Source organism: Polypterus senegalus, chromosome 3 (genome assembly GCF_016835505.1).
Source record: "Polypterus senegalus isolate Bchr_013 chromosome 3, ASM1683550v1, whole genome shotgun sequence".
Lineage (NCBI taxonomy): Eukaryota > Metazoa > Chordata > Cladistia > Polypteriformes > Polypteridae > Polypterus > Polypterus senegalus.
This window is the reverse complement of record NC_053156.1, coordinates 191,932,207-191,958,696: the sequence shown is the minus strand read 5'-3', so window position 1 is coordinate 191,958,696 and position 26,490 is coordinate 191,932,207. Positions and strand designations below refer to the sequence as shown.

At 37.3% G+C, this 26,490-nt stretch overlaps 1 protein-coding gene across 2 annotated transcripts in view; it reads left to right on the top strand.

The window, feature by feature from the left end:
* The window catches only part of LOC120525763 (TOG array regulator of axonemal microtubules protein 2-like), a 140,296-nt gene that overhangs the window by 44,133 nt on the left and 69,673 nt on the right, over positions 1-26,490 (top strand). The window contains exons 1-2 of one of the 2 annotated variants that reach the window (XM_039748345.1): positions 646-689; positions 2,141-2,251. In XM_039748345.1, coding sequence (XP_039604279.1) covers positions 2,227-2,251 — 25 coding nt within the window. In that variant the 5' untranslated portion in view covers positions 646-689; positions 2,141-2,226. Of the gene's footprint in view, positions 1-645; positions 690-2,140; positions 2,252-26,490 lie in introns of those variants that run through there. The other variant, XM_039748344.1, reaches the window with a different exon arrangement.

Here is a 26,490-nt window from a genome sequence, read left to right as displayed (position 1 = left end):
AAAAAAAATTTTGTAGAGACTTTGGCACTGTAGTTTAATTTCCAGCTTTACAGTGTGACTCAGAGAAAAGCACAAAAAAAAAAACTGTCAGCACCAATAATATCTCCCGACCTTTTTAACTGCTCTGGAAAATAGCACCAACCAAATATATAATCTATATAATATATAGTATCTAAGCTAATTATATTTTCCTGCGGTGGGCTGGTGCCCGCCTGGGGTTTGTTTCTGCCTTGTGCCTGGTGCTGGCTGGGATTGTCTCCAGCAGACCCCCATGACCCTGTGTTAGGATATAGCGAGTTGGAAAGTGACTGACTGACTGACTAATATTTCCCCCCTCATGCTCTCTTCAATGTATTCAGGCCATATGCTAATTTTGTCATCTTGGATATATCTTTACTGTAAATAATTATAAAGATTCAAACTGACCTTAAGATGAGGTACTTTAAATTGTACAATCCTTAACAAACATAATTTTATAATGACTCCTTTAGTTTTACTGTATATTTCATGTTCTTCTGCAGCACTTTATAGGAAAAGTTGCTACTGTTATTCAGACAGTATCTATGCCAGTATTATCTTGTACTAACAGAGTTATCTAATTTTTCTTCTGTCTGGTGGTGTTATCTCACTGAGATAAAGGGGGATTTTATCAGACGGCAGCGGTTGAGACATGCTACTACAGACTGGCTGTAAGTGAAAGGTTGAATAATAGTCTTCATCTTCTAGGTTTGTTATTCATTCAGTTTGACATGATGTCCACCTAGGAGACAGGCTTTATCTACCCTTTCCTCTAAATGCAAATTAACTTTGTCTTTTTTATTAAATGTATTTATTAAATGTATTTCACAAAATACACAGGAATGCAAGGACTGGTGTATTTGACTTTTGGATGTTGTCATACAGTATGGATTATGACATATATGAGCTAAAGTTATGTTATATCAAGAAAAATGTGATCAGATTTGAACCCAGGAGCAGTGAGACTACCTCTTTGACCACCGTGCCAACAATTAACTAAAAAAAAAAATCCAACACGTAAAGACATACCTGAAATAGTAATTTCAAGGCTTGCAGTGTCCTTCATGCTCTATGTAATTTTAAAAAATTTTTCTGTCTATTGAAATGTGTAAAAAATCCCACTAACCTATTGCTTTCACAGTTCCATCCCACCTTAAAGACCTTTTCACAATGAGTGACGCAGTTCCTTTTATTCTTAATAATTTTCTTATAAGTATGTATTTATTCCACTTGAAATGTATTCCTTTAATTGGCTTAAAACATTTCCTGTACAAATATGAATTTAGACCGTGGTGTAAATAAGTGTGTCTTAAATAGCAGCATGTATTTGTCATTCATGTGATCATTAAGGGGATGATGTAACAACAGACACTATGAAGAAACAAGAAAGAAAAATGGTAATAAAAATTGAACAGTCCCTGTTAGCAAAATAAAAGATCTTTTTTTAAATTGCAAAGAAAAGTAAAACAGATTCAAATAAAAAAAAATCCATGTAGTCAGATTAAATATAGAAATAACATTAAGATTGGAGTCCAATAGGCAGCAGTTAATAAGGTGGTGGAAACAAAACAATAAAAAAATCAGACGAACAGTGGTATTCACCAACTGGATCTGGGGAAATTCTTAAAATAAGGGATGGGTAAGTAAAGCTCCATTTCCAGACATCTGTAAGATATTTATACTCCATGTGTGCATTAAATGTACAAGAACATTTTCATCTGTGGAGCCATTTCAAGTGTAACTGAAGTGAATAGACTTTTGATTAAAAAGTGGTCAACTCTGAAGTGACTGTTTACAGAACTAACACATTTGGAAGGGGTGACATTACACAGCTCCTCATTTTCCACATCAGGACTTCTGTTCATTATACTTACTTTTTACAAAATAACTTTAAGATGTCACATTGTTGTATGCTACTGTGAAGATCCTTGCCACATTTTGATGTTTTTGAGTAAAATGTGCAGATATGACAAAGTCTGCTGCTTATGAGATGAGATGTTCACTGACAGCTAAGCATAATAATGGATGCATGCATAGATAACTGCATTTTACAAACTGCTAACAGCAACCATTTATTTTTATCTGCATATTAAAACATTTATTTGTTTCTTTTTTATCCCAGACTGTGCTCTTGATTCAGTTCCTCAGAAACTAAAAAAAGCGGAACAAGAAAGCAGGAAAATGTGAGAACAACAGCAAGAAGAAATAATGGATCACGGTGATTTGCCAGCAGGTATGATGATTATGGTTGAAAAAGCGGGTTTATGTGATGACAATATGAAGTGTGGCCCAATATGAAGGCGATTCCTCAAGCAAACAATTTAACCTCCAGCACTATTGTCAGACAAAAGGATGCTGGGGTTTAAAATGTAACAACCTGAAATGAGTTAAGATGTAGAAAATGTAATTTCCGCCATCCATTACAGGTTCTGGTGTGGGTACAAACTATTTGTGTACAACCAGTGGTGCTGCTTGACACATACACACTTCATGAATGTGTCACTTGTGACTTTTGTGGCATATAAGTAAGCAGACAAAAATTTTCAGTGTAAATTTACCTTACTATATTGGGGGTAGGATGGGGTTGGTGGTTTTGCTAAATGTATGCCATCCCACTAACCATTGTAGGGTACAAAGCTTGAATGTTTGAATTAAGATTAGATTTATAAGGTTTAGGAAACTTTCCTCCAACTGATTTACATTTCCTCAAAGTCCTCCTTCCCTCGCCATCTCTGCAACAGCAGCAGCACCAGGAGCCCCATGTCACCATCTATAGCCAACACATCACAAGACACAATCATGCACATATGGAGAGAACAGTCTAAGGCAAGCCACCCCAACTACATAGGGAACCATAAACAAAATTAACCATGTGATCAAAGATAAATAGTTCAATTTGGCGATCCTGTGATAGAAAAGGGCACACGGAAAAAATGGAAAGCAAACCAGATTGACCAAGTAATTTCTGTCATATCAAGTGAATTCATTGTGCATAAGATGTCATCAGTCTTGTACTGTATATAAATAACATGAGATAAATTCGGCACACTGTTACATCTTAGTCTTGAAGCTTTATAGGCTATAATATGAATTCATAAATGTGGAATGACTGTGGATCTGAGATGTTGTATAACACTGCTTTCTGGAAATGCTGGCTGTGGGGTAAAATGTGCCACAGGTTTTTGGGCAGATTGTTCATGGCTTGATGTACCCCAATAAAAATAACATTTATATTGTATTCAAATGTGATTAAATTAAATATTAATGTACATTTAAGTGTTATTTTTTGATAACAGTTTAGGGTATGTATCATGAGAAAACTCCATAAAACACGACTGGCAGTGTGTTGTAATGGTCAAGGCTGTAGACTTCAAACACTAAGGTTGTGGGTTCCAAGCCTGCTACTGACATTATGTGACCATGAACAAGTCACTTCAGTCTGGAAAAAAAAGAAATGTAACCAATTGTATCACTCAAGTGTTTTAAAATGCATCAGATAAAGGCATCTGTCAAATAAGTAAATGTAAATGAAAGTGAACAAAAAAAATCTCAGCAGGCAATCCTGCTAAGGAGGAAAAACACAAATAAAGTGAACAGAACAGCATTCAAAAATGACAAATTGAGAAGAATTTTGTCCAAGGAAGAAACAAAGGGGGCAGCAACCAAACTATTTTAGAAGACAATGATATGGATGTTGTGCTAAATGACAATGAAGAAAATAGTCAAAAAGAAACCAGTGCTGAAGACTATTTGACAATGCCTGTAGTGAATGATTTTGTTTTGTAAACTTTGCTGGGATATCCAGCTGCTGTCACTACATTGGTACTGGAGACAAGTTAAGAAAATAAACCTGAAGCAAAATTCATAAACGGAGGCACAGTGTGTCCTGTGCTTGGCAAGCGATCTTTCACATTTAAAGAAATATTAGAAAAAAATGGCAAGAAGTTTTGTAGTTAGTGGAACAGTGAAAAGTTTATTTAAAAGTTTATTTAAGTTTTATTTAAAGTTTAAAACAGTTTATTCTTTTCATGCAATCTTGAAAAGTGAAATGTGGAGTAAGCTTATGGCCACAACCTTGAAAGCCTGAAAGATAATCACAAAAGTGTACACTTACTCTCCTTTTCCTTGTAGTTTATTCTCATCTGTCACCAATGTGCACACAAACACAACACGCATTTTTGTTAACATTTTGAGATAGAAAGTTTGCTAAAGTGAAAGCATAAAAAGTAATTTTAAGTTGAAGATGCATACACAATTTTGATAAAGTTATGTCAAACAGTGCGGTGGGCCGGCACCCTGCCCGGGGATTTGTTCCTGCCTTGTGCCCTGTGTTGGCTGGGATTGGCTCCAGCAGACCCCCGTGACCCTGTGTTAGGATATAGCAGGTTGGAGAATGACTGACTGACTGACTTATGTCAAACAAATAGCTCATTGTTATGTTAAAAATAGACATCAAAGTTTAAATTTTAATATAACATTTGAATCTCACACTCACAAACTTGCTCCCTCTCTCTTTATCTTACACACAGTTTAGTTTGTTGAAAAGTTAAACTGATCCAAACAATTTATTACAATGATAAAAATAAAAGCAAAGCATTAAAGCTTTTATTTTGAAGCCAATCACATCCATGGTGCCTAGCATTTGTTGTTATTATATTAAAATAAAAAGTTATAGTATTTCACAAAATGGTGTCATTTTATATTGTTCTTAATTTAAGCATGTGTGTTGTATGGGCCGAAATTTGACAGTGTTTTATATGGGCAAAATATGGACCCCAGCCACAAAGCTATAGATCACACAGCGAGGCCGTCAGGTGCTGAAGCACATAGCACATAAAAATTGCTTATGCTCTCTTTTATCACTCAAAACAGAGTTTTAAATTGCCTCTTGATGAAACATCAGCACATCATTACACAACATCAACATCATTAAAAGGGGCTTCCATGGCTGAGTAGTGGCACACAAGCCTAAGATCATTATGCTCAATGTTGGCTGGAGTGTTGTAAAGCACACCGCCATTGGACTCAGGGGAACTGGAAACATGTTCTCTAGTGTGATGAATCATACTTCACCATCTGGCAGTCTGATGGGCGAATCTGGGTTTGGCAGATGCCAGAAGAATTCTACCTTCTGGACTGTAAAGTTTGATGAAGGAGGAATAAAGGACTGGAGCAGTACTTCAGGGTTTGTTTTGGCTAGGCCCCTTAATTTCTTTGAAGAGTATTGTGAATACTACAACACAAAAAGACATTTCAGGCAATTGTGTACTTCCAACTTTGTAGCAAAAGTTTAGGGAAGGCCCTTTTCTATTCTGGTATGACTGCCCTTGTGCACAAAGTCAGGTCCATAAAGACATGGTTTAATGACTTTGGCATGGATGAACTTAGGTGGCCTGCACAGAGTCCTAACCTCAGCCATATTTAAAACTGAATGAATAGAAAATCTGATCGTGAGCCAGGTTTTCTCATCCAACATCAATTCCTGACCTCACAAATGTTGTTTTGGCTGAATAGATACAAATTCCCACAAACACACTCCAAAGTTTTGCAGAAAGTGTTCCATGAAGAGAGGAGGCTGTATTAGCCACAAAACTTCATTTTAATAATTATAGTTTTGGAATGGGATATTAAATCAGCTCATATAGGAGTGATAGCCAGGTGTCCATAAATTTTTGGCCATATAGCATATTATATTTCACAAACAATAAGCAGTGAACTGTGCAAATTTACTTTAATATATCATTCAAAAACACTATTTCTAGATAGCTAACTTTGTAAACTATTCTTCTAAATTATGGGCTCGAACCAAATTAAATCTTGAGGAGTGAGGAGTGAAAAAGGACAACACTGGTAAAATGCAATTATTAAATACCTGCTGATTAATTTTCTTATACTTAATTTTTCCACAAAGGATTGGAGAGAATTTCTCTTAGCCTAATTCAATATTGACATGAATATCTCAAGATTTGTTTGAGTGGTTACCAAAATTGTCAAAGCAAAGATCTTAGTGTTGGATGAGTTAGGAGAACTGATGCAGAATAAGTTTCCATTGGCCTCAGACATTCTGGGAAGTCAGTGACTCAGGAACAATAAGTAGAATGTTGTTAGTATTGTTCAAGAAGGCAGAAGGAACAGTGACTTTGATTTAAGATACATCTTTTTCAGAGGCAGAAATAGCCTTTTAAGAAAATTCTGAACTCAGTGGATATGCCATTTTGGAGGCATCTGTGGGTGGCTAACAGTTGGTTTCCCTTTAAAAAAGACAGGACAAGATGTGTGTTCCAGGTACCAAGGGAACATTGATACTGTCTGCCTAATAAACTAGGACATCCTGACTTAATTTGTACCAGCATATATAAATTAGAGATGAGATCCTATAACATGTAAATGTTTTATTGTGTTCTCATATAAGAAATCATATTCTATGAACCGGATATTTACACAAGACGTTTAATGATTAACATTTGTGGGATGATACTACAATAGCATGGGAATGTGCCATTTATCTGTGTGCTGACTGGTGTAACTGAAATGCTTTCTAGCTATTATATTTAAATGAACCAAGCTAATTAAAGGAAACTATTCCATTAGTCCATTCAGTTTTGCAATGCAGAACCCAGCTGCTCACATTGCAAGGTTACACCACTTGGTGTAAATAAAGAACATCCATTTTGGATATCATTTTCAATGGTGACTCATGACTACTCTTTTATTAAATGAACATTTTCAGCAACGGTCATTTATTTGTACAGTAGATCTCATTCTTACTATATAAGGTACTTATTTTCTTAATGTAATGTAATCATTTGAACACTTATATCCATAAGGGTCTCACTGTTTGAATGTTAACTAACCCTGAGGGTGTTTCTAAATCTAATATCCATCCAGACATGTTTACAGGCACCATAAAGCAACATCAATTCTAACTTGTCCTGACTGGTATGAAAATGGATAACTAATTTCTTGAGAAAACCAGAAGATGCTAGCAAAAGGCAAAACAAAAGACAATAAGAATAAACCGAAGCAAACTTCATTGTCAAATAACATGCAATAAGTCAAAAGCCAGAGAAAACATGAAAAGTAATCACACTTGAAGTCAAAATGAAAGTAAGGATTTTATCCACAGATCGCATAAAGCTCACAGTAAAAGGCTGACGACCCTGGACAACATGCCCCTAGAAAATGTGGGAAGTGACCCTGACAACGGTACACAAATGGCTTTTCTTAAAGGAAAAGGCTACAAAACATCAGTTTTCAGCTTAAATCATGACATACAGTAAGTCAGGAAGCAGGGCTTGGTCCACTGCAAGATTTGGTGTGGCTGGCTGGATAGCCAGTCAACTAAGAATGTTCTTGCAGACACAGGGAGAAGGTGCACACACCATAGAGACCGTACTTGATCTGAAATTGCCCCTTCCTTCCTGAACTAAGGAAGGAGCAGCCCTAACCACTGCACCAGCATGCTTCCTGCCCAATCTCACAATAAACACTTAACTTGCTGGCCAAGCCCATAAATTAGTTTAACTGATACACTTTATGTATTGTATAATGGCACACACACCATTGTCATCTCATATCAGTACTTTTTATTTCACTTGAGATTAGTTTGGAATTCACATCATAGTTTAATTAAAACTCACTCAAGAAGAAAAAGTGCCTTGTGATCAAACCATGTTCTTGTCAAGACAGCAATTGTATTGTTGACAAAGAACAGTCATAAGTGGAATAAAGGTTACTCCTTTAGATGTTAGTGTTTTGTTGTTCGACTGGGTATGGGATGTATTATTAAATATGAGCATGCTTCCTTATTCAGACTTAAGGCAGACAGACTGTTACATTATCCTCTGCAGAAATAGTAATAGCCTAATTGGCACAGAAAAATCAGTATTTGTATACATTTTATTAAACTGGATTATGCACTCAGTTCTTTAAATGAAGACTAACAATCATAAAACAACAATGTTGATTATGAGTCTTTCACTTAAATTTAAATTTTGTTGATGATATTGAGTTGACACTTGCATATAATTCTAGCAAGTCAAGGACAGCGGAATAGAGGTAATTCTGCTGCTTATTAGACTCCGTCCTAGGTTTGAATTCCATGCCCAGAAATTGTCAGTTTTCACATTCCTTCTGTGGCTCTATGTATTTTTTTTCTGCAAAACAATTCTACCATGTTTGACTTTGCTGTAAGCAAAACATAAGCAGCTTCTATTGGTTGTGCTGAACACTGAGGAATTGAAACACAGCGTGCCATCACACCAATTATGACACTCATTGCTGTGTGGTAAATATGCATAGTCTCTCACTGCTAGTTGGCTTTATTTGAATGCTGTTGCAACTTTGCTTGTCAGTAATCAATCATCCTTCATTACACAAGGGACTGTCACTCAGTACTCTCTACTTTCTATGTCTCACTTTGAATTCTGCATAGTTTCCTGATGTTTATATGATGTCAAGGATTGTGCTGCATTTTAAGGTTAGTTTAATTTTGTTGCTTCCCTTACAGTTTAGATAATAGTTTCCAAATGCAAACTATAAGTCTGCCAAGTATGCTATGCTAATGTAATTGGTGATCTATACATGCTGCAGTGAAATTGAGCCACTCCTAGGTTACCTAATCATCATTATGAAATAATTTGCCTGCATATGTACTGTATGAAAATGAAATGTAAATTAGCACAAACCCTCACAAGCAGACATTCTAGTCTATTGTTCATTCCATGTTCTGTATTTTGAGTGCTTAATTGCAAGTTAATTGGTCTATTATCATACAACCTTACATAAAATGACCTCAGGATTATCTTTTCTTAAAGGTATGATGACAGTAGCAGTATGTGCAATGATATGTATGTTGCAAACATCATCATAGTCTTAAGGACTTAACTAAATGATGATATTTAAGTACTTTAGATTTTCATTTAATTGTTATTTATTATGAACTATAGTATACTTTGCAATATTGTATCACAGTGGTTAGTATTCCTTCCTATCATTTCAGTCCAGACTTTATATCCTGGTCTGGTCTGTCTGTACATGGTTCACCAATATCAAACAACAAGCAGAACACACCACCAAAAACATGCAGATCTGGTGGTGGTAAGTTGGCTGTAAGTGAATGAGTGTGGCTGTATGCATGACTGTGCCTTGTGATAAATCCATGCACTCTCTGCATGGTTCCTTTCTTGCACCCAGTGATAGGCTCCAGCTGCCTAAAACATTAAAGTGTAATAGTTGGATGTTTCTGGTTTTAAGCCCCTACCTTTATAACATTTACTTACCTGATCCCTCCAGTGTCATCGAAAGGCTTCCCTAGTGTAACCAAGAGAATTCCCATTAGGAAGACAAGTTTCAGTTGACCAGATCAATGTAAAGTGCAATTGTTTGTGGTTATTATTAAACCAGTAACAGCGCACTGCACAAATACACTTGACTTGAGCATTCATAGTTTTTATCCTCTCTCTCTGTGCATTTAGCATTTGTTTGCTCAGAGGTTGATGCACTAGCGGCTCGCTTCTTCTCTTCTTTCGTCGGCATCTTTTCTCGTTAAAACTGATTAAGCCAGTGTTTGTGTTGCAATTACTTGACGCGTTTTCCTTAATTTTTTCATTTAAGCTGGCACTTAAGTTTTCAATCTACCTCCAGAATGATTTAAGATATGAAGAGGTAGGGGAAGTGACGGCGCATGTGCCGCAAGGCCGCCCTGCTGGCCGCTGCCGAGAATTGATTCTACAATAAAATAAAATAAAAATAAAAAGAGTAATAACCTTGGCGGTCAATCATCACCCCAGAAGCGGATAGTAAATGTCACGTAGTATATGTGTACCAAATTTCAGGTCAATAGGTCAAACGGTTTGCGAGCTACAGGTGATTTAAAATCCTGGACAGACAAACGAAAAGCCACAGTAGCATATTATATATATAAAGTAGCATATTATATATATAAAGATATCCCATACTCATACTTATATACAAAGTATAAAAAACTGACACACCAACAGGCCAAAGCCTAAACCTTTAGAAGAATCTGTAATATGAAAACCAGGGCAGAGCAAAAATACAAATGAAACAACCCTTTACTCACATGGATGGCTTTAAGAGAGACATCAGTTACGTGCCAAACATTCAAGAATGTAATCTTCAGAAGCCATAAAGTGATGGAGAGCCGATCACAAAGAATCTCTAAGTCTAATTTAATCTAGCACTCAGAAAAACACACCAGTCAGAAAGTGTATATTAAAAGTTATAGACAAGTCTAAAATATTTAGTTCCACAGTCATATGAAAAAGTTTGGGAACCCCTCTTAATTCTTTGGATTTTTGTTTATTATTGGCTGAGCTTTCAAAGTAGCAACTTCCTTCTAATATATGACATGCCTTATGGAAACAGTTGTATTTCAGCAGTGACATTACGTTTATTGGATTAACAGAAAATATGCAATATGCATCATAACAAAATTAGACAGATAAAATACATTTGGGCACCCCAACAGAGATATTACATCAATACTTAGTTGAACCTCCTTTTGAAAATATAACAGTCTCTAGACGCCTCTTATAGCCTTTGATGAGTGTATGGATTCTGGATGGATGTATTTTTGACCATTCTTCCATTCAAAATCTATCCAGTTCAGTTAAATTTGATGGCTGCCGAGCATGGACAGCCTGCTTCAAATCATCCCATAGATTTTCAATGATACTCAAGTCAAAGGACTGTGACGGTCATTCCAGAACATTGTACTTCTTCCTCTGCATGAATGCCTTTGTAGATTTCGAACTGTGTTTTGGGCCATTGTCTTGTTGAAATATCCAACTCCTGCGTAACTTCAATTTTGTTTGCTTGAACATTATACTGAAGAATTTGTTGATATTGGGTAAAATTCATCCAACCCTCGACTTTAACAAGGGCCCCAGTCCCTGAACTAGCCACACAGCCCCACAGCATGATGGAACCTCCACCAAATTTGACAGTAGGGAGCAGGTGTTTTTCTTGGAATGCAGTGTTCTTTTTCCACCATGCAAAGCACTTTATGTTATGACCAAATAACTCAATTTTTGTCTCATCAGTCCAAAGCACTTTGTTCCAAAATGAATCTGGTTTGTCTAAATGAGCATTTATATACAACAAGCGACTCTGTTTGTGGCGTGAGTGCAGAAAGGGCTTCTTTCTCATCACCCTGCTATACAGATGTTCTTTGTGCAAATTGCGCTGAATTGTAGAACGATGTACAGATACACCAACTGTAGCAAGATGTTCTTGCAGGTCTTTGGAGGTGATCTGTGGGTTGTCTGTAACCATTCTCACACTCCTGTGTATATGCCACTCCTGTATTTTTCTTGGCCTGCCACACCTGGGTTTAACAACAACTGTGTCTGTGGCCTTCCATTTCCTGATTACATTCCTTAAGGTTGAAACTGACAGTTTAAACCTCTGAGCTAGCTTTTTGTAGATAGATAGATAGATAGATAGATAGATAGATAGATAGATAGATAGATAGATAGATAGATAGATAGATAGATAGATAGATACTTTATTAATCCCAAGGGGAAATTCCCATGAACAATCTTTGTTTTCAGATCTTTTGAGAGTTGCTTTGAGGATCCCATGCTGTCACTCTTCAGAGGAGAGTCAAAGGGAAGCACAACTTGCAATTGACCACCTTAAATACCTTTTCTCATGATTGGACATACCTGTCTATGAAGTTCAAGGCTTAACGAGCTAATCCAACCAATTTGATGTTGCAAGTAATCAGTATTGAGCAGTTACATGCATTCAAAGCAAAATTACAAGGGTACCCACATTTTTGCACAGCCAGTTTTTCATATTTGATTTAGTTCCATACAACTAAATACTGCTTCACTAAAGATCTTTGTTCGGAAAACACCCCAGTACTCAGATGGTCCTAGGAAATTAAAGACATACCACTGTTATCTTTTTTGTTGAAAGTAGAGTAAATTATTATGCAGGCTGAGAGGGTTTCCCAAACTTTTTAATATGACTGTATCTGATCATAACTGCTAAAGTGAGGAAAGCTGCCTTACAGATAATGAATATTAAAAGCAACAAGTGTGTACATTGGAACTGATAAACCTTCAAAGCTTTATCATATAAATAAACATGGTTGTGACATAAATGTGAGATTCATAAAGAAAAAGAGACAAATCCATTTGCAAACCTATTTGACTCAATCCAAGGTCATAGTGGAACCATAGCCTATCTTGCATGTATTGAGCAAGAGTCATGAACACGTTTTGAAGCACATTCTATTTCCATTCACACATGCTTACTCACATGTGGACAATGTAAATGTATTAATTAATTTAACTAACACATCATTGGGAAATAAGAGCTAAAGCTGAGCATCTAGAGAAAAGCACATGTAATCCATTGGAGACCATACATATCCACACAGTGACCCAACCAAGATGCAAAACCCAAAGCTGTGGAGCTATCAGGCATTTAGCCTTCCCATGCATCACCAAAGACATACAGTATGCAGTTGTAAAACGGCCGTCTGTTCTATGTGACGATCCTACTGAATCGTTTTTGTCTTGAACCTGACCAAGACACATGGCCTGCATTAAATCTATGAAAAATTTTAGGAACTAAGCCAACTTATGAAGATGCCCAATGATTCAACCAAGTGTTTCAAAAATTACATAGGAGGATTCTATGGTGTCTCTTTATGAAGCCATGTGATATTCAGGATCAACATTTTACCTTGTTCATAATAATATGTGAGCAACAGTTCTATCCACAACTTACTAATTTCTAATTATTACATTCATTAAGTTCTTTTTGATTTTGCAAGGTGACATGTGTCTCAAGATTAACAATGAGCTTCTGACTACAGTCCACCTCAGATCTAAAACCAAAATGTTGTCCATCCATCACTGATGCCTTTGTTAAACCAGTTATCAGTTCAGAGTCACTGGAAGCCAGTGCCTGTCATACTAAAGTTTGTGTTTTAGTTGTGCCTTTAGTTGTTTTAGTTTAGTTAGACAATCATTAACAGCGCTGGTAATGTTGTATCTATATTCCAGATACACCTTTTCCCTACATCTTTGGGATAAGTAGGAAACAAAAGAAATCATTTAAAATACTTGTGTACTCTAGCAGAAATATAAATTCCACACAGTGATCAAGCTGGAATATAAATCAAGGCCCCTGGGTCTTTCAAAGTGGAATTTTATGATGAACATTTTCAGTCTATATAAATAATTGTTGCATTGCCTTCATTTGTCTTGTTGATTCCAGGCTTGCCCACTATCTCTGTGGATTTTGAACATTCTCTCTGTATGTGAATGTTTTAGTTTCCCACCCCCAGGCAATACACTCATTCAGCCACATCTCACAATGTTCAGGTTAGGGTAATTAGGAGACTAAACTGGTGCTGTATGTGTGAATTTAGACTGGCATTCTGTTGAAAGTATTTATGTCAATAAAAAAATGTTTTAAATGTTTAGCCTCAAGTGTAATAACAAAGCAACCTCTGACAGACCAAGTAAAGCGGTGAACAATCAAAGTGGAGAGAAAGCATGCTTAAGTAAAAATGATTGAGATACTGGCATGTGCAGTGGTGGTGTTTACATGAAGAAAAAATGTGTCAGAACTTTCAGGACATGATATGGTGAAAACAATAAGCTGCACTTATCAGTATTCATAACAGTTGTCATTGTCAGTTAGCTCTTGCTGCTTTGACTTCTTAAGTATTAATGGCGTTAGCTGATGGATGGCATATTCTTCTTATAGGAGACTTTGTAAACTGGTGGTGTACAGAGCAAAATGTTCAATATTTAAGCTTTCAGAAAAGAAAATTATGTGAATTTTGAAGATACTGTGCTTGAAAATGAAGAGCTTATGTTCTTATAAATGTTATCCTTTCTCCTACTGCAGCAGCATGTGGTTACAACTTCGACTGTGAGTGATTCTTTTGAATCTCCACTTTCATATTCTAGTGATCTAATGTGACTGCAGTCACTGCTGTTTTAAATGCATTGTAGTGTCGCATAGGGTTGTACCTCCATTTCAGAGTATGCAAAATCACTCAGCAAAGGAATGATTAGCATTTGCCAGCGAAGTCCTTCCTTACACATGTCACTTACTTCCTGGTATTTACTGTAGGTGAATTAACTAAAAAACTATCATACTCTGTGTATTACATACATAGATCTTATCAATCTGAACAAAGTTCACCCTGCACACCATTCAGACACTTTTTTCTTTATTCACTTTTTCACATGTTCAATTTAAATTGCTAAAAATGAAAAAGAAACATAGAATCAACTGTGTGTGGCAAACTGCTTTATAACCCACTTTGTCTCTTCTATAGCACAAATCGAGAGAAACAAATCCTAATAGTCAACAGGACAACGCATGCTGGACATATGGAACCCCAGATGCCAATGTTTAAAAACCAATCACTTATTGTACATGATGATGATTTAATTTTATTGCCATTGTACAGGTACAACAAAATGTAGTTATTACATACCCCTTGGGGTCAGAGGATGGGTCAGCTATTGCACAGTGCCCCTGGAGCAATTGAAGGTTAAAGGCCTTGCTGAAGGGCCCAATGGAGTAGCATTTCTTCTGTCAGTAATGGCATTTGAATAATTAATACGACAACAACAACAATTTATTTATTGTATAGCCCAAGATCACACAAGGAGTGCCACAATGGGCTTTAACAAGCCCCATGTTTTGAAAGATCTCCTGCCTTCACTCCCTAAGAAGACAAGAAAAAAAAATCTCAAAAAAGATCCTTGTAGGGAAAAAGAAAAGAAACAATCTTGGGAAAGACAATTCAGTGAGACAGAGAGACCCTTCCAGGTAGGTTGGGAGTGCAAAGGATGTGGAAAAATGAGGTAAATACAACATACAAAACAGAACACAAGTAATCTTCTTTAAAGAGCTAAATGGCCAATCTAACATTGCAGCCTCAGAAACAGAATGCAATAATGAAAACAAGGTAAAATGAAAGAATAGACTATACCACTCACTAAATACAGAACTATTATATATGAGTATGCAGATATGTTCAAATGCATCAAAACAAAAGTAGAAACTAATTAAAATAAATAAAAAACATCTGTCCATCAGCCAATTGTAGAACCACAGCCAGATTGTAGAAAAGTAGTCAGACAAGCCAGACACAGAGTCCTGGAGATCTCGGCCAGAAAGCTGCACCCCTTACTGACCATTCCACAGCTGAGTCGGTGCTGGACAAGCTAATCTGATTAAACAAAATTCTCCTCAATGATTCCTGTGCTCCTTTATTTGAGGTGATTTTTCTATAGGGAGGCCAATAACTTGGCAGTAGAAGAGTGGCATCAAAGTGCCACATGAGGATAGCGAGAAGAGAAACAGAATAGGTGAGCATTTGTAACAGTTTGTAAATATCATATTACTTATATTTTAGTACTAATGACCAACAACACAAATGCATTAAACACAGCTAATCAACAGCTCTACTCAGGGTACGCTAAACTGAAGCAGTGAGTCTTCAGCTAAGATACAAAAACGGAGACTAAATGGGCACTTCTAAAAGTAGCAAGCAGAAAATTCCACACTGTTCCCACTGTTATTTTATTAATCCTTGGAATCATAAGCATACCGGCAGCTTGAGATCTTAATATGCGTTCTCGTTTGTATGTGATGATAAGTTTATATTAGACTGAAGCTGATTGGTAAATTCTTTTTCAAGTATTTTTACAGGAAAAGGGTATATTTGAAATGGGTCTATAAATTTTAAATCTATACTAATAAAAGGCAAAGCCCTCACTCACTCACTCACTCACTCACTGACTCATCACTAATTCTCCAGCTTCCCGTGTGGGTGGAAGGCTGAAATTTGGCAGGTTCATTCCTTACAGCTTCCTTACAAAAGTTGGGCAGGCTTTATATCGAAATTCTACGCGTAATGGTCATAACTGGAAGCAGTTTTTCTCCATTTACTGTAATGGAGATGAGCTTCAACGCCGTGGGGGCGGAGTTTCGTGTGACATCATCACGCCTCCCACGTAATCACGCAGCACATAGAAAATCAGGAAGACCTCAAAAAAGCGCTGAAGAAAACATGCATTATATAATTGAGAAGGCAGCGAAACAATAAGAAGCGGAAAGTGACATATACAACCATATTCATGAGTTCTGCTATTTCGGAAACAAAGCACGATGTAAACCTACACTTTAAATTAAGTTTATAGACAGGCTGCCGCTGGCGTTTGTAATTTAGTGCCTGCCCATATAAGGCCGTCCGTCAGCGGCAATCCAATAGCAAACTCCCACTAAATATTCACGGATGAAGGACTGTGCTTATGGAGAGGAAGATGAGATGGTCAGCGTGGTGTTTGGCACAAACTCAGCGAAACTGCGAGAAAGTTTTAAGTGCCAGGACTAAGGTAACATTAAATACAGCCATGGACATAGCACGAGATGGCACCAGCACAGCTGGGAACCTTCGATGCAAGTACACCGAGTGGCTCACGTGAACTGACGCAGTGCACAGATAAAAGCAACAGTTCCAAAGAGCGCTGAACAAAACCGAATTACACAATTGAAAAGGCAGCAAAAATATGAAGCGCCTGATAAGCATATTCATAAATGCAGCTACTGTGGAAACAAAGCACACGGTGGAAAAAGTCAATGTCCCGCTAAAGGAAGACAGTGTAAAAAAACCCGTGCATGCAGTGTGTCAGGTCTCAGATAAAGAAGAAGACGAGCTGTTTATTGATGCAGTAAGAAACGAATCGATGAATGAAACCTGTCATCTTTACAACGATTGACAAACACGGAATGTAACTTGAACACAACACATCCTACAAATACAAACCTGATTGAAAGAAATAATGATAATCAAATCCTTGATGACAGCAACACTCAGTAACACTCACAAAACAAATACTGTATATTGAAAGTCATGTTACGTTATTTTTAAAATGTTCCCTTTTCTTTTCTACCTTTTTAACACACTACTTCTCGCTGCGATACGCTGGCGTATATATATATATATATATATATATATATATCCCGCTCTACATACTCGAATAATGGATACTTTATTCGCCATCAATGATTGTTTTGGTAAAGCCATACTCAGTGTATTCATTAGATGAACGGTAAAAAAGTAAGAGCGAGGGAGGATGACTCATTGAGGCATGCAGGCTGTAGTCTTGCGTCAACTCTATCTGAATTGCGCGATCACATTTGAAAAATATATCTTTTCAAGTTCTATTTAGTCCATATGTGTCAAACTCAAGGGCGGGCCACATCCGCCCGGCGTGTAATTATATCCGCCCGAGATCATTTTATATACTGTATTATTGTTATTAAAGCCCGGTATATGAAGCGCTGGTAACACAATAAACTACAGATCCCATAATGCAGCGCTTCAGCTGCCTTGCCGAACACTTACCACGTTAATCAAGTCTACCTTTGATGCTGCAAGTTATTGCGAAGCTAGAGTTATTGCACTGAGTTTGCACGGCGCTTTGGTGACTTTGAAGAACAAAAAGTCCGTCTACATGCGGCTCGAACCTTGTGCATGTTTGGTAGCACATATCTGTGTGAGAAGCTCTTCTCAGTGATAAAGACTAACAAAACAGCACACAGGAGTCGCCTCACTGATGAGCACCTGCAATCCATCCTGAGAATCTCCACAACACAGAACCTCACACCAAACAGAAACGAACTTGTGGCCAAAAAGATGCCAGGCGTCCAGCTCTAAAATGACATATGAGCAAAGACAACTGAATGATTTGATTTGTTATTGCACGTAAGAGCGGAGTCAACCGTTTTAACAAACAGCGTATTGCACTGATCTGAAATAGCTGTGTGTGTATATATGTAGATATGTATGTATATGTATATATATGCTTATATATGTGTGTGTGTATGTATGTATATATATATATATATGTTTATGTGTGTGTGTATATATATATATATATATATATATATATATATATATATATATATATATGACAACAACACTCAACACTCACAACAGTGACAAAACAATTACATTGACAATCAGGTTACGTTATTTTCAAAATGTTTCCTTTTCTTTTCATTGCTTCTTTAACACACTACTTCTCGCTGAAGGCTGGTATTTTGCTATACTATATAAAAGAAAAAGGCAACTTTCCTTTCTTTACACCTTTTTTCCTTTTATCCCAAACCAAAGCCTTTCTCTCTTAACACTGCAGAGGACACAAAACTAATTTTCTTTAAATGCCGGTAAGGCACATTACCAGAGGCACAAATTTGAATGTTCACATAGAAAATGTAATTTCAATGTACCTGTACTTCTTAAAACGTTAATGTTTTACTGTTTAATAACTTATAGACTATAATTTATTATTTTTCCCTTGCACTCAGTGACCAAACCTATACACACACATATAGACACATACAAACATACACACAAGTATATGTATGTGTATATATATACACACACACACACACACACACACACACACACATACATACATACATACATGTATATAATTTGTGTGTGTGTATGTATGTGCGAGTGTGTGCATATGTAGATATGAAGATATATATATATGTGTATATATATATATATGTGTGTATATATATATATATGTGTATATATATATATATATGTATGTATGTATGTATGTGTGTGTGTGTGTGTGTGTGTGTGTGTGTGTGTGTGTGTGTGTGTGTGTATATATGACAGCAGCAATCCAAGCTGTGAGAAAACAGTAAAAAGGAGGCATGTCAGACGTTGAGGTACATTTTCTGATGCAGCTACCGAAAACAACTTCGTGACGCTGCCGCCAAATACACAAAACAATTACTTTGACAATCATGTTACATTATTTTTAAAATGTTTCCTTTTCTTTCTCTTTCCTTCTTTAACACACTACTTCTCCGCTGCCAAGCGGGTATATATATATATAGATAGATAGAGAAATATATATATAGATAGATATGAGAACAACACTCATATCAATGACAAAACAATTACATTAACAACCATGTTACGTTAGTTTTAAAATTTTTCCTTTTCTTTTTCGTACCTTCTTTAACACACTACTTCTCCGCTGCGAAGCGCGGGTATTCTGCTATATATATATAGATAGATGGAGATATATATAGATAGATAGATAGATAGATAGATAGAGATATATAAACATAGATAGATAGAGGTATATATATATAGATAGATAGAGATATATATATAGATAGATAGATATATATATATAGATAGATATGAGAACAACATAGATAGATAGATAGATAGATAGATAGATAGATAGATATAGATATGAGAACAACACTCATATCAATGACAAAACAATTACATTAACAATCATGTTACGTTATTTTTGAAATTTTTCCTTTTCTTTTTCGTACCTTCTTTAAAACACTACTTCTCCGCTGCGAAGCGCAGGTATTCTGCTAGTATACTATATTTGGGTCTAGGTTTGACTTTTTCAGTAATGTATGATAACTGCAACTTATAGTACAACAGGTACTGTGACATGTAATAATGAGATACTGATAATGCCATTAATGGGTGCTTCAAGAACATCCATTGCACCTTTTACTAGTTTTATGGGCATTGGATCTAAGGAACAAGTAGTAGTTTTCATTTTAGAAATTAAAGTTAAGACTTCCTGTTCTGTTACAAGATTAAAATTTCTAAAGTGGTGAATGCAAGGCCAGACAAGGTTTGCCAAGCTAACATAGGTTTGCATTGTGATGCTGAGATCTGGGATCTTATATTTTCAATTTTCTCATTAAAGAGGTTCATGAAGTCTGCACTGCTAATGACTGTTTAGCACTGTAGTCCTGAGCTCCCATTTGTTAAATTAGCTACTGTTCTTAATAGTACATGAGGGTTAATATTGTTGTTATGTATTATGTTAGAATAGTAGTCTGAGTGGACATTAAAAAGAGCTTTTTTATATTTTTTAACACTCTGTTCTTGCATTTCAAAAGACCTGCAGCTTTGTTATTCTCCATTTGTGCTCCAGTTTTTCAACACTTTAATTTAGATGCTCTTATTAAACCAGGGATTACCAATTTTTATTTTAAGGGGAGACACTGCACCAAAGCTTCTCTCAAGGTCATATTATAATTTGTTACCTGATCTAAATTGTTGTCCACAATTACATTTGATTTACTCAAATATATCTGCAAATTTTAAAGCATAGTTACAATCTAGATGTTGCGCTGTTTTTGTTTTAATCTGTGAATGTACTGGTAAGAGCAGAACTAAATCAAATATAATTAGGTAGTGATCAGAAATAATAATTTAATGGAGTAATATTTAAATTTTGAATTTCAACTGTGTAAGTTATAATTAAATCCAATGTGTGGTTATGATTATGAGTTGGACTGTTGACAGTTTTAATAAATAAGTAAAATATTTACTAAAAGTCTCAGTTCCTGCTTTAATGTGTACATTAAAATCCCCCATCATCACTACAAGATCATAATTTATAGCCAAATCTGATAAAATGGTGTCAGGTTCAGTCATGAACAATGAATATGGCCCTGGCGGTCTGTAGACTAGCACTACAATTGTGCTGGAATCTGTTTAAAATGAATGCCTCAAAGGATGTGAAGTCACCTAAGTTTTTTGAAGTGATTTGCATTTTGTCACAATGATTATTTCCAAGGGTTCCTCCTTGAGCAGAATATCTAGATCTATGAAGCAATGTGTATTCATCTGATGATGCCTCAGCTAGGGCAACAGTGTCAGATTTACTAAGCTAGGTTTCACTGAGAAGACACAGTTCAGATTTTGTACTTAACATAACATAATTTACCAAAACAGCTTAACTTCCAAGAGTTCAAATGTTTAATAAGCAGCATTTAAAACTGTATAGATGTTTCTGAACTGATGATATAATTTTTGTTTAAATCTGAATTATGTTACTATTGGTAATTGTTGGTTATTGCTAAGCTATCGGTTACTTCTCTCTGAGAAGACAGCTTTTACTCCAGTTGAATTTTATTGACACATTTGATTAGTTTATCGCCTGTTCTTTTCTGGTGTTTCTAAAACACTATGTGCGTATGTGAGACAATTGATAGAGAATGTGAGCTTGCTGCTGTGTAGCCTTTGTGTCATGCTAGCATACATTCTAAAAGCGCATTGTGGTCCAAGTGACCTTCCAGTGCTTAGCAGAACTCACCAAAAATAAGATAAACATAAAAATGAGTGGCGTAGTGGTAGCTCTGCTTCCTCACAATAACCAGGGCTGTGTCTCAGGTCCTCCATGCATGGTTTTTGCATGTTCTCCCTGTGACTCCCTCTGGTTGTCTCTTACTGTCCAAAGACATGCAGGTTAGGTGAATTGCTGATGCTAAATTGGAATGTGTGTGTGTGTGTAGTGTGTGTGTCTGTCTAGGGTTTGTTCCTGCCTTGCACACTATAAAAGTTGGGGTAGGCTCTGACCCCTGCTGGATTAAGCTGGTTAGAAAATGAAATGACATTAAATATGTTTATTTTGTGGTGCAGTAATTTGACATTTAATAAATTCAGATTTTCCTGCAAACATTTACACAGTCCTTTATATAAAATGTTTACCCAATTTCTTGGATATTAATATTTCCAGTTGACAGCTGGCTCCTGCTCTGTGCCTGAATAGGTTCCATATCCTTGCAAATTTACAATGGAAAAATAAACAGATTTGGAATTACATGGACGGATGGACAAGTTACTTAGTCATTCTACAAGATTAGAAATGTTTTTTGATCAGAATTGCAGAAAAAATATAGAAGCAGAAATTAAGTATGAGAACTTATGCCTATTTTTATTTGTGCCATTTTGAGATTTTTTGCATTCTAGAAAGAAAAATATATAATTAAAGTTGATAATATGAAATTCTAAATCAGGAATACACTTTATGTGGAGAAATCTGAATTTCATTATATAAAAAGGTTGCTTAATCTAAACAATTCAAATGTAATGATACCCTACAAAAATTAATAATCAAAACAAAACATTTAAGCATCACATCAGGAACAGGTGAGATTAATTTGTAAGGAAGCAAAAATATGCAAACTTTACATGACACATAATTCCAGAATGAACATAATCACAGTGTCTTAAACTGTAGGAATGAGCTGATTTATTGAACACGCAAAACAAATTAAAAAATATTTATTCTTCGAAGAAATACATTTCCTAAAATATATTCATAAAACAGCCAATCAAAATATTGTTCAGACGAATCAGTCATTCATTAAAATGATACTCAAACATTTTAAATTAATTATTCACTTTTCTTTTTTCTTAGGGAGATTGCATTTTCAAAACATTAATTGTATGGGGAGAGGGACATACAGTATATAAACTAAAGTAGATACAAATGTGTCAAACAAAACCAGCCAGACCAATAAAAAGACCAAATTAAGAATGATAACGTAGTGCAAAGTGCTAAAGAGGAATTTGTAATATTGCTACAAATGAGGAAAAGAAAGGTGCACTGAATTTTACACAAATTAAAAATGTCTACAAACATTATATAATATTGAAGAAGTTAGCTTTTAGCATTGTGTTAACAGTAAATATTAACCAATACAAAAAACAACACGATCACACTAGTCTGGCAACAATGAGCTGTTCAAAGCAGGAGTAATAAGTAATGTGATAAATGGATGGAATTGGTGGATGACAGTGGATGAGAGCGCTCCTGAAGTTGTTTGCCAAATATGAACCATTTGCCCTTCTAAATGTGTTCAGCTTATCCGGCCCATTAACAGATCTGCATATGGTACAGGTTTGGGTTTACCAATATCAGAGCTTGATAGGTATTATGCCTTGTCAAATATTAGAGACAAAGAGAGTGTAAACCTTTAACTTTCTACTGTAGTTTGAGACAGAGAAAGAGAGAGGAGAATAAAGGGAGGGAAAAATATATAAAAACAGATTATTTTCTTAATTTCAGGTATGTTCAGTAATGAAGGTGAAACTAAGAATAAACTAAAACATAAAAAAGATGAAACATGAATATATTTTAATCCTGTTATACCTTTTCAACATTCAATACTGTCTTATTAAGGAGCCAGGTGTGAACATCATGGCCCACTCTTATTTTTGAAAAAATGATTCATGGATCTTGACTTTTCTGACAATGCTGTGATTTTCACAGAGTCAATGGGGGCTCTGATTGGAGCACTCGAGAGACTGAGCGAGGAGTCTGACTTGCGAGTGTCCTGGATAAAAACCAAGATCCAGGCCTTTAATGACCTCTTGGGCACAGCCATCAGCAGTGTATTTGTCTGCGGAGAGGGTGTCGACCTTGTCGAGTGGTTTACTTACCTTGGTAGTGACATTCATGTCTCTGGTGACTCTTCCTATGAAGTCAGTAGGCGGATTGGGAGAGTATGGGGTGTCATGAGGTCGCTGGAATGGGGTGTGTGGTGCTCCCAATATCTATGCAAAAGTACAAAGGTCCAAGTCTTTAGAGTCCTGGTGCTTCCTGTCTTGCTATATAGTTGTGAGACATGGATGCTATCCAGTGACCTGAGACGAAGACTGGACTCCTTTGGTACTGTGTCTCTCTGGAAAATCCTTGTGTACTGTTGGTTTGACTTTGTGTGGAATGAGCGGTTGCTCATGGAGTTCTGAATGATGCACATTGCCTGCATTGTGAGGGAGCATCAGTTACAGGACTACGGCCATGTGGTGTGTTTTCCCGAGGGTGATCCAGCTTGTAAGATCCTCATTGTTGGGGACCTGAGTGGCAGGACCAGACAAAGGAGTCACCCACGTAACACCTAGCTGTGGCAGATAGAGGGTCATTTCTAGAGGGTGGGACTGGAACTCATGTCTGCCTGCGGTGTTGCCAACCGGGATCCCAAGTTGTTTCGTCGTGTAGATGGTGCTGCAACGCATTGTACCAGTGCATGCTTCCCAACTTGACTTGGAAAAACAAGTCTGTTGCTAATGAACAAAAGGACAAATTTGAAGGATAAGCAACAGATTGTTTCATAGCCTATTGTCCTACTCACAGTTTTACACAGAGGCATTGTCTCAGCATCTTTTCAATCAATCTGAGGCACTTGTGCTAATCGCTGGAGACTTTAACCATGTAACGCTGGACAAAACATTACCTGCCTTCTCCCAGTATGTGGATTGTAACACTCGGGGAAACAGGACTATTGACCTACTGTATGCAAACGTTAAAGACGCATACAGCGCCACCCCGCTGCCTGCGCTTGGGAAAGCAGATCATAACCTGGTTCTGCTTCAGCCTCAATACAAACCAAGAGTGAGGGCGCTACCTACAACTACACGCTCATTCAGGAAGTGGTCCCCTGAGGCAGAGCAGGCTTTGAGAGACTGCTTTGGAACTACAGACTGGGATATATTGCTTGGGTCACATAGTGAGAACATTGAAGAGGCTGTTGAATGCACAACTGATTACATCAACTTCTGTATGGACATTGTAGTTCCAGTAAGACAGTATTATGCTATGCTAACAACAAGCCATGGAGTACAAGTGAAATCAAGGGCCTTTTGAACCAGAAGAAAAGGGCTTTTAAAGGTGGTGATCAGCATGAGCTCAAGCACGTGCAGAAGGAACTCGAGTCCAGCTCAGGGCGGCGAAAGAGCAGTACAGGAGAAAGCTGGAGCAGAAGTTGCAGAACAACAGCATGAAGGAAGTGTGGGATGGGATGAAGATTATCACTGGCTGCAGCTCGAAGCGGGGTGCCACCATCGAGACAGGCGTGGAGAGAGCAAACCAAATGAACAACTTCTTTAATAGGTTTGATCACCCTAACCCACTCTCACCTGGAGTACTGCATCCTCCAACCATCCTTCTGCTGATACCAGCATAGGTGAGACATCCCCACCCACAATTACAGCAGCCCAGGTGAGCAGAGAGCTGAAAAGACTTTGTGCCAGCAAAGCAGCGGGTCCAGATGGTGTATCGCCATGACTGCTGAAGGCCTGTGCGTTGGAACTGGGGAGTCCTCTACAGCGCATCTTCAACCTGAGCCTGGAACAGGGAGAGTCCCAAGGCTTTGGAAAACATCTTGTATCACCCTGTCCCAAAGGTATCACGTCCTAGTGAGCTGAATGACTTCTGGCCTGTTGCTCTGACGTCACATCTGATGAAGACCATGGAGCGGCTGCTGCTTCACCACCTGAGGCCACAGGTCCGCCAAGCCCTCGACCCTCTGCAGTTCGCATACCAGGAGAAGGTGGGAGCAGAGGATGCCATCAGCTATATGCTACACCGATCCCTCTCCCACCTGAACAGAGGCAGTGGTGCTGTAAGAATTATGTTTTTGGACTTCTCTAGCGCCTTCAACACCATCCAACCTCTGCTCCTTAGAGACAAGCTGACTGAGATGGGAGTAGACTCACACCTGGTGGCATGGATTGTGGACTATCTTACAGACAGACCTCAATATGTGCGTCTTGGGAACTGCAGGTCTGACATTGTGTTCAGCAATACAGGGCGCCAGGGGACTGTACTTTCTCCGGTCCTGTTCAATCTATATACATCAGACTTCCAATATGACTCGAGTCCTGCACATGCAAAGTTAGCTGATGACACTGCTATTGTGGGCTGCATCAGGGGTGGGCAGGAGGAGGAGTACAGGAAGCTAATCAAAGACTTTGTTAAATGGTGCGACTCAAACCACTTACATCTTAACACCAGCAAAACCAAGGAGCTGGTGGTGGATTTTAGGAGGCCCAGGCCCCTCATGGACCCTGTGATCATCAGAGGTGACTGTGTGCAGAGGGTGCAGACCTATAAATATCTGGGAGTGCAGCTGGATGACAAATTGGACTGGACTGCCAATACTGATGCTCTATGTAAGAAAGGTCAGAGCAGACTATACTTTCTGAGAAGGTTGGCATCCTTCAACAAGATGCTGCAGATGTTCTACCAGAAGGTTGTGGCGAGTGCACTCTTCTACGCAGTGGTGTGCGGGGGTGGCAGCATAAAGATGAAAGACGCCTCACGCCTGGACAAACTTGTTAAGAAGGCAGGCTCTATTGTAGGAGTAAAGTTGGACAGTTTAACATCTGTCGGCATTAAGCAAACTTCTGTCAATCATGAATAATATACTGCATCCACTGAATAGTGTCATCTCCAGGCAGAGGAGTAGCTTCAGTCACAGACTTTTGTCACTGTCCTGCTCCACTGACAGACTGAGGAGATCGTTCCTTCCCCACACTATGCTACTCTTCAATTCCACCCGGGGGAGTAAATGCTAACATTACTCAAAGTTATTGTCTGCTTTTTTTATTTTTATTTTTTCATTTTTCATTTTATTACTATTTAATGTAATATTGTTTCTTTGTATCAGTATACTGCTGCTGGATTATGTGAATTTCCCCTTGGGATTAATAAAGTATCTATCTATCTATCTATCTATCTATCTATCTATCTATCTATCTATCTATCTATCTATCTATCTATCTATCTATCTATCTATCTATCTATCTATCTATCTATCTATCTA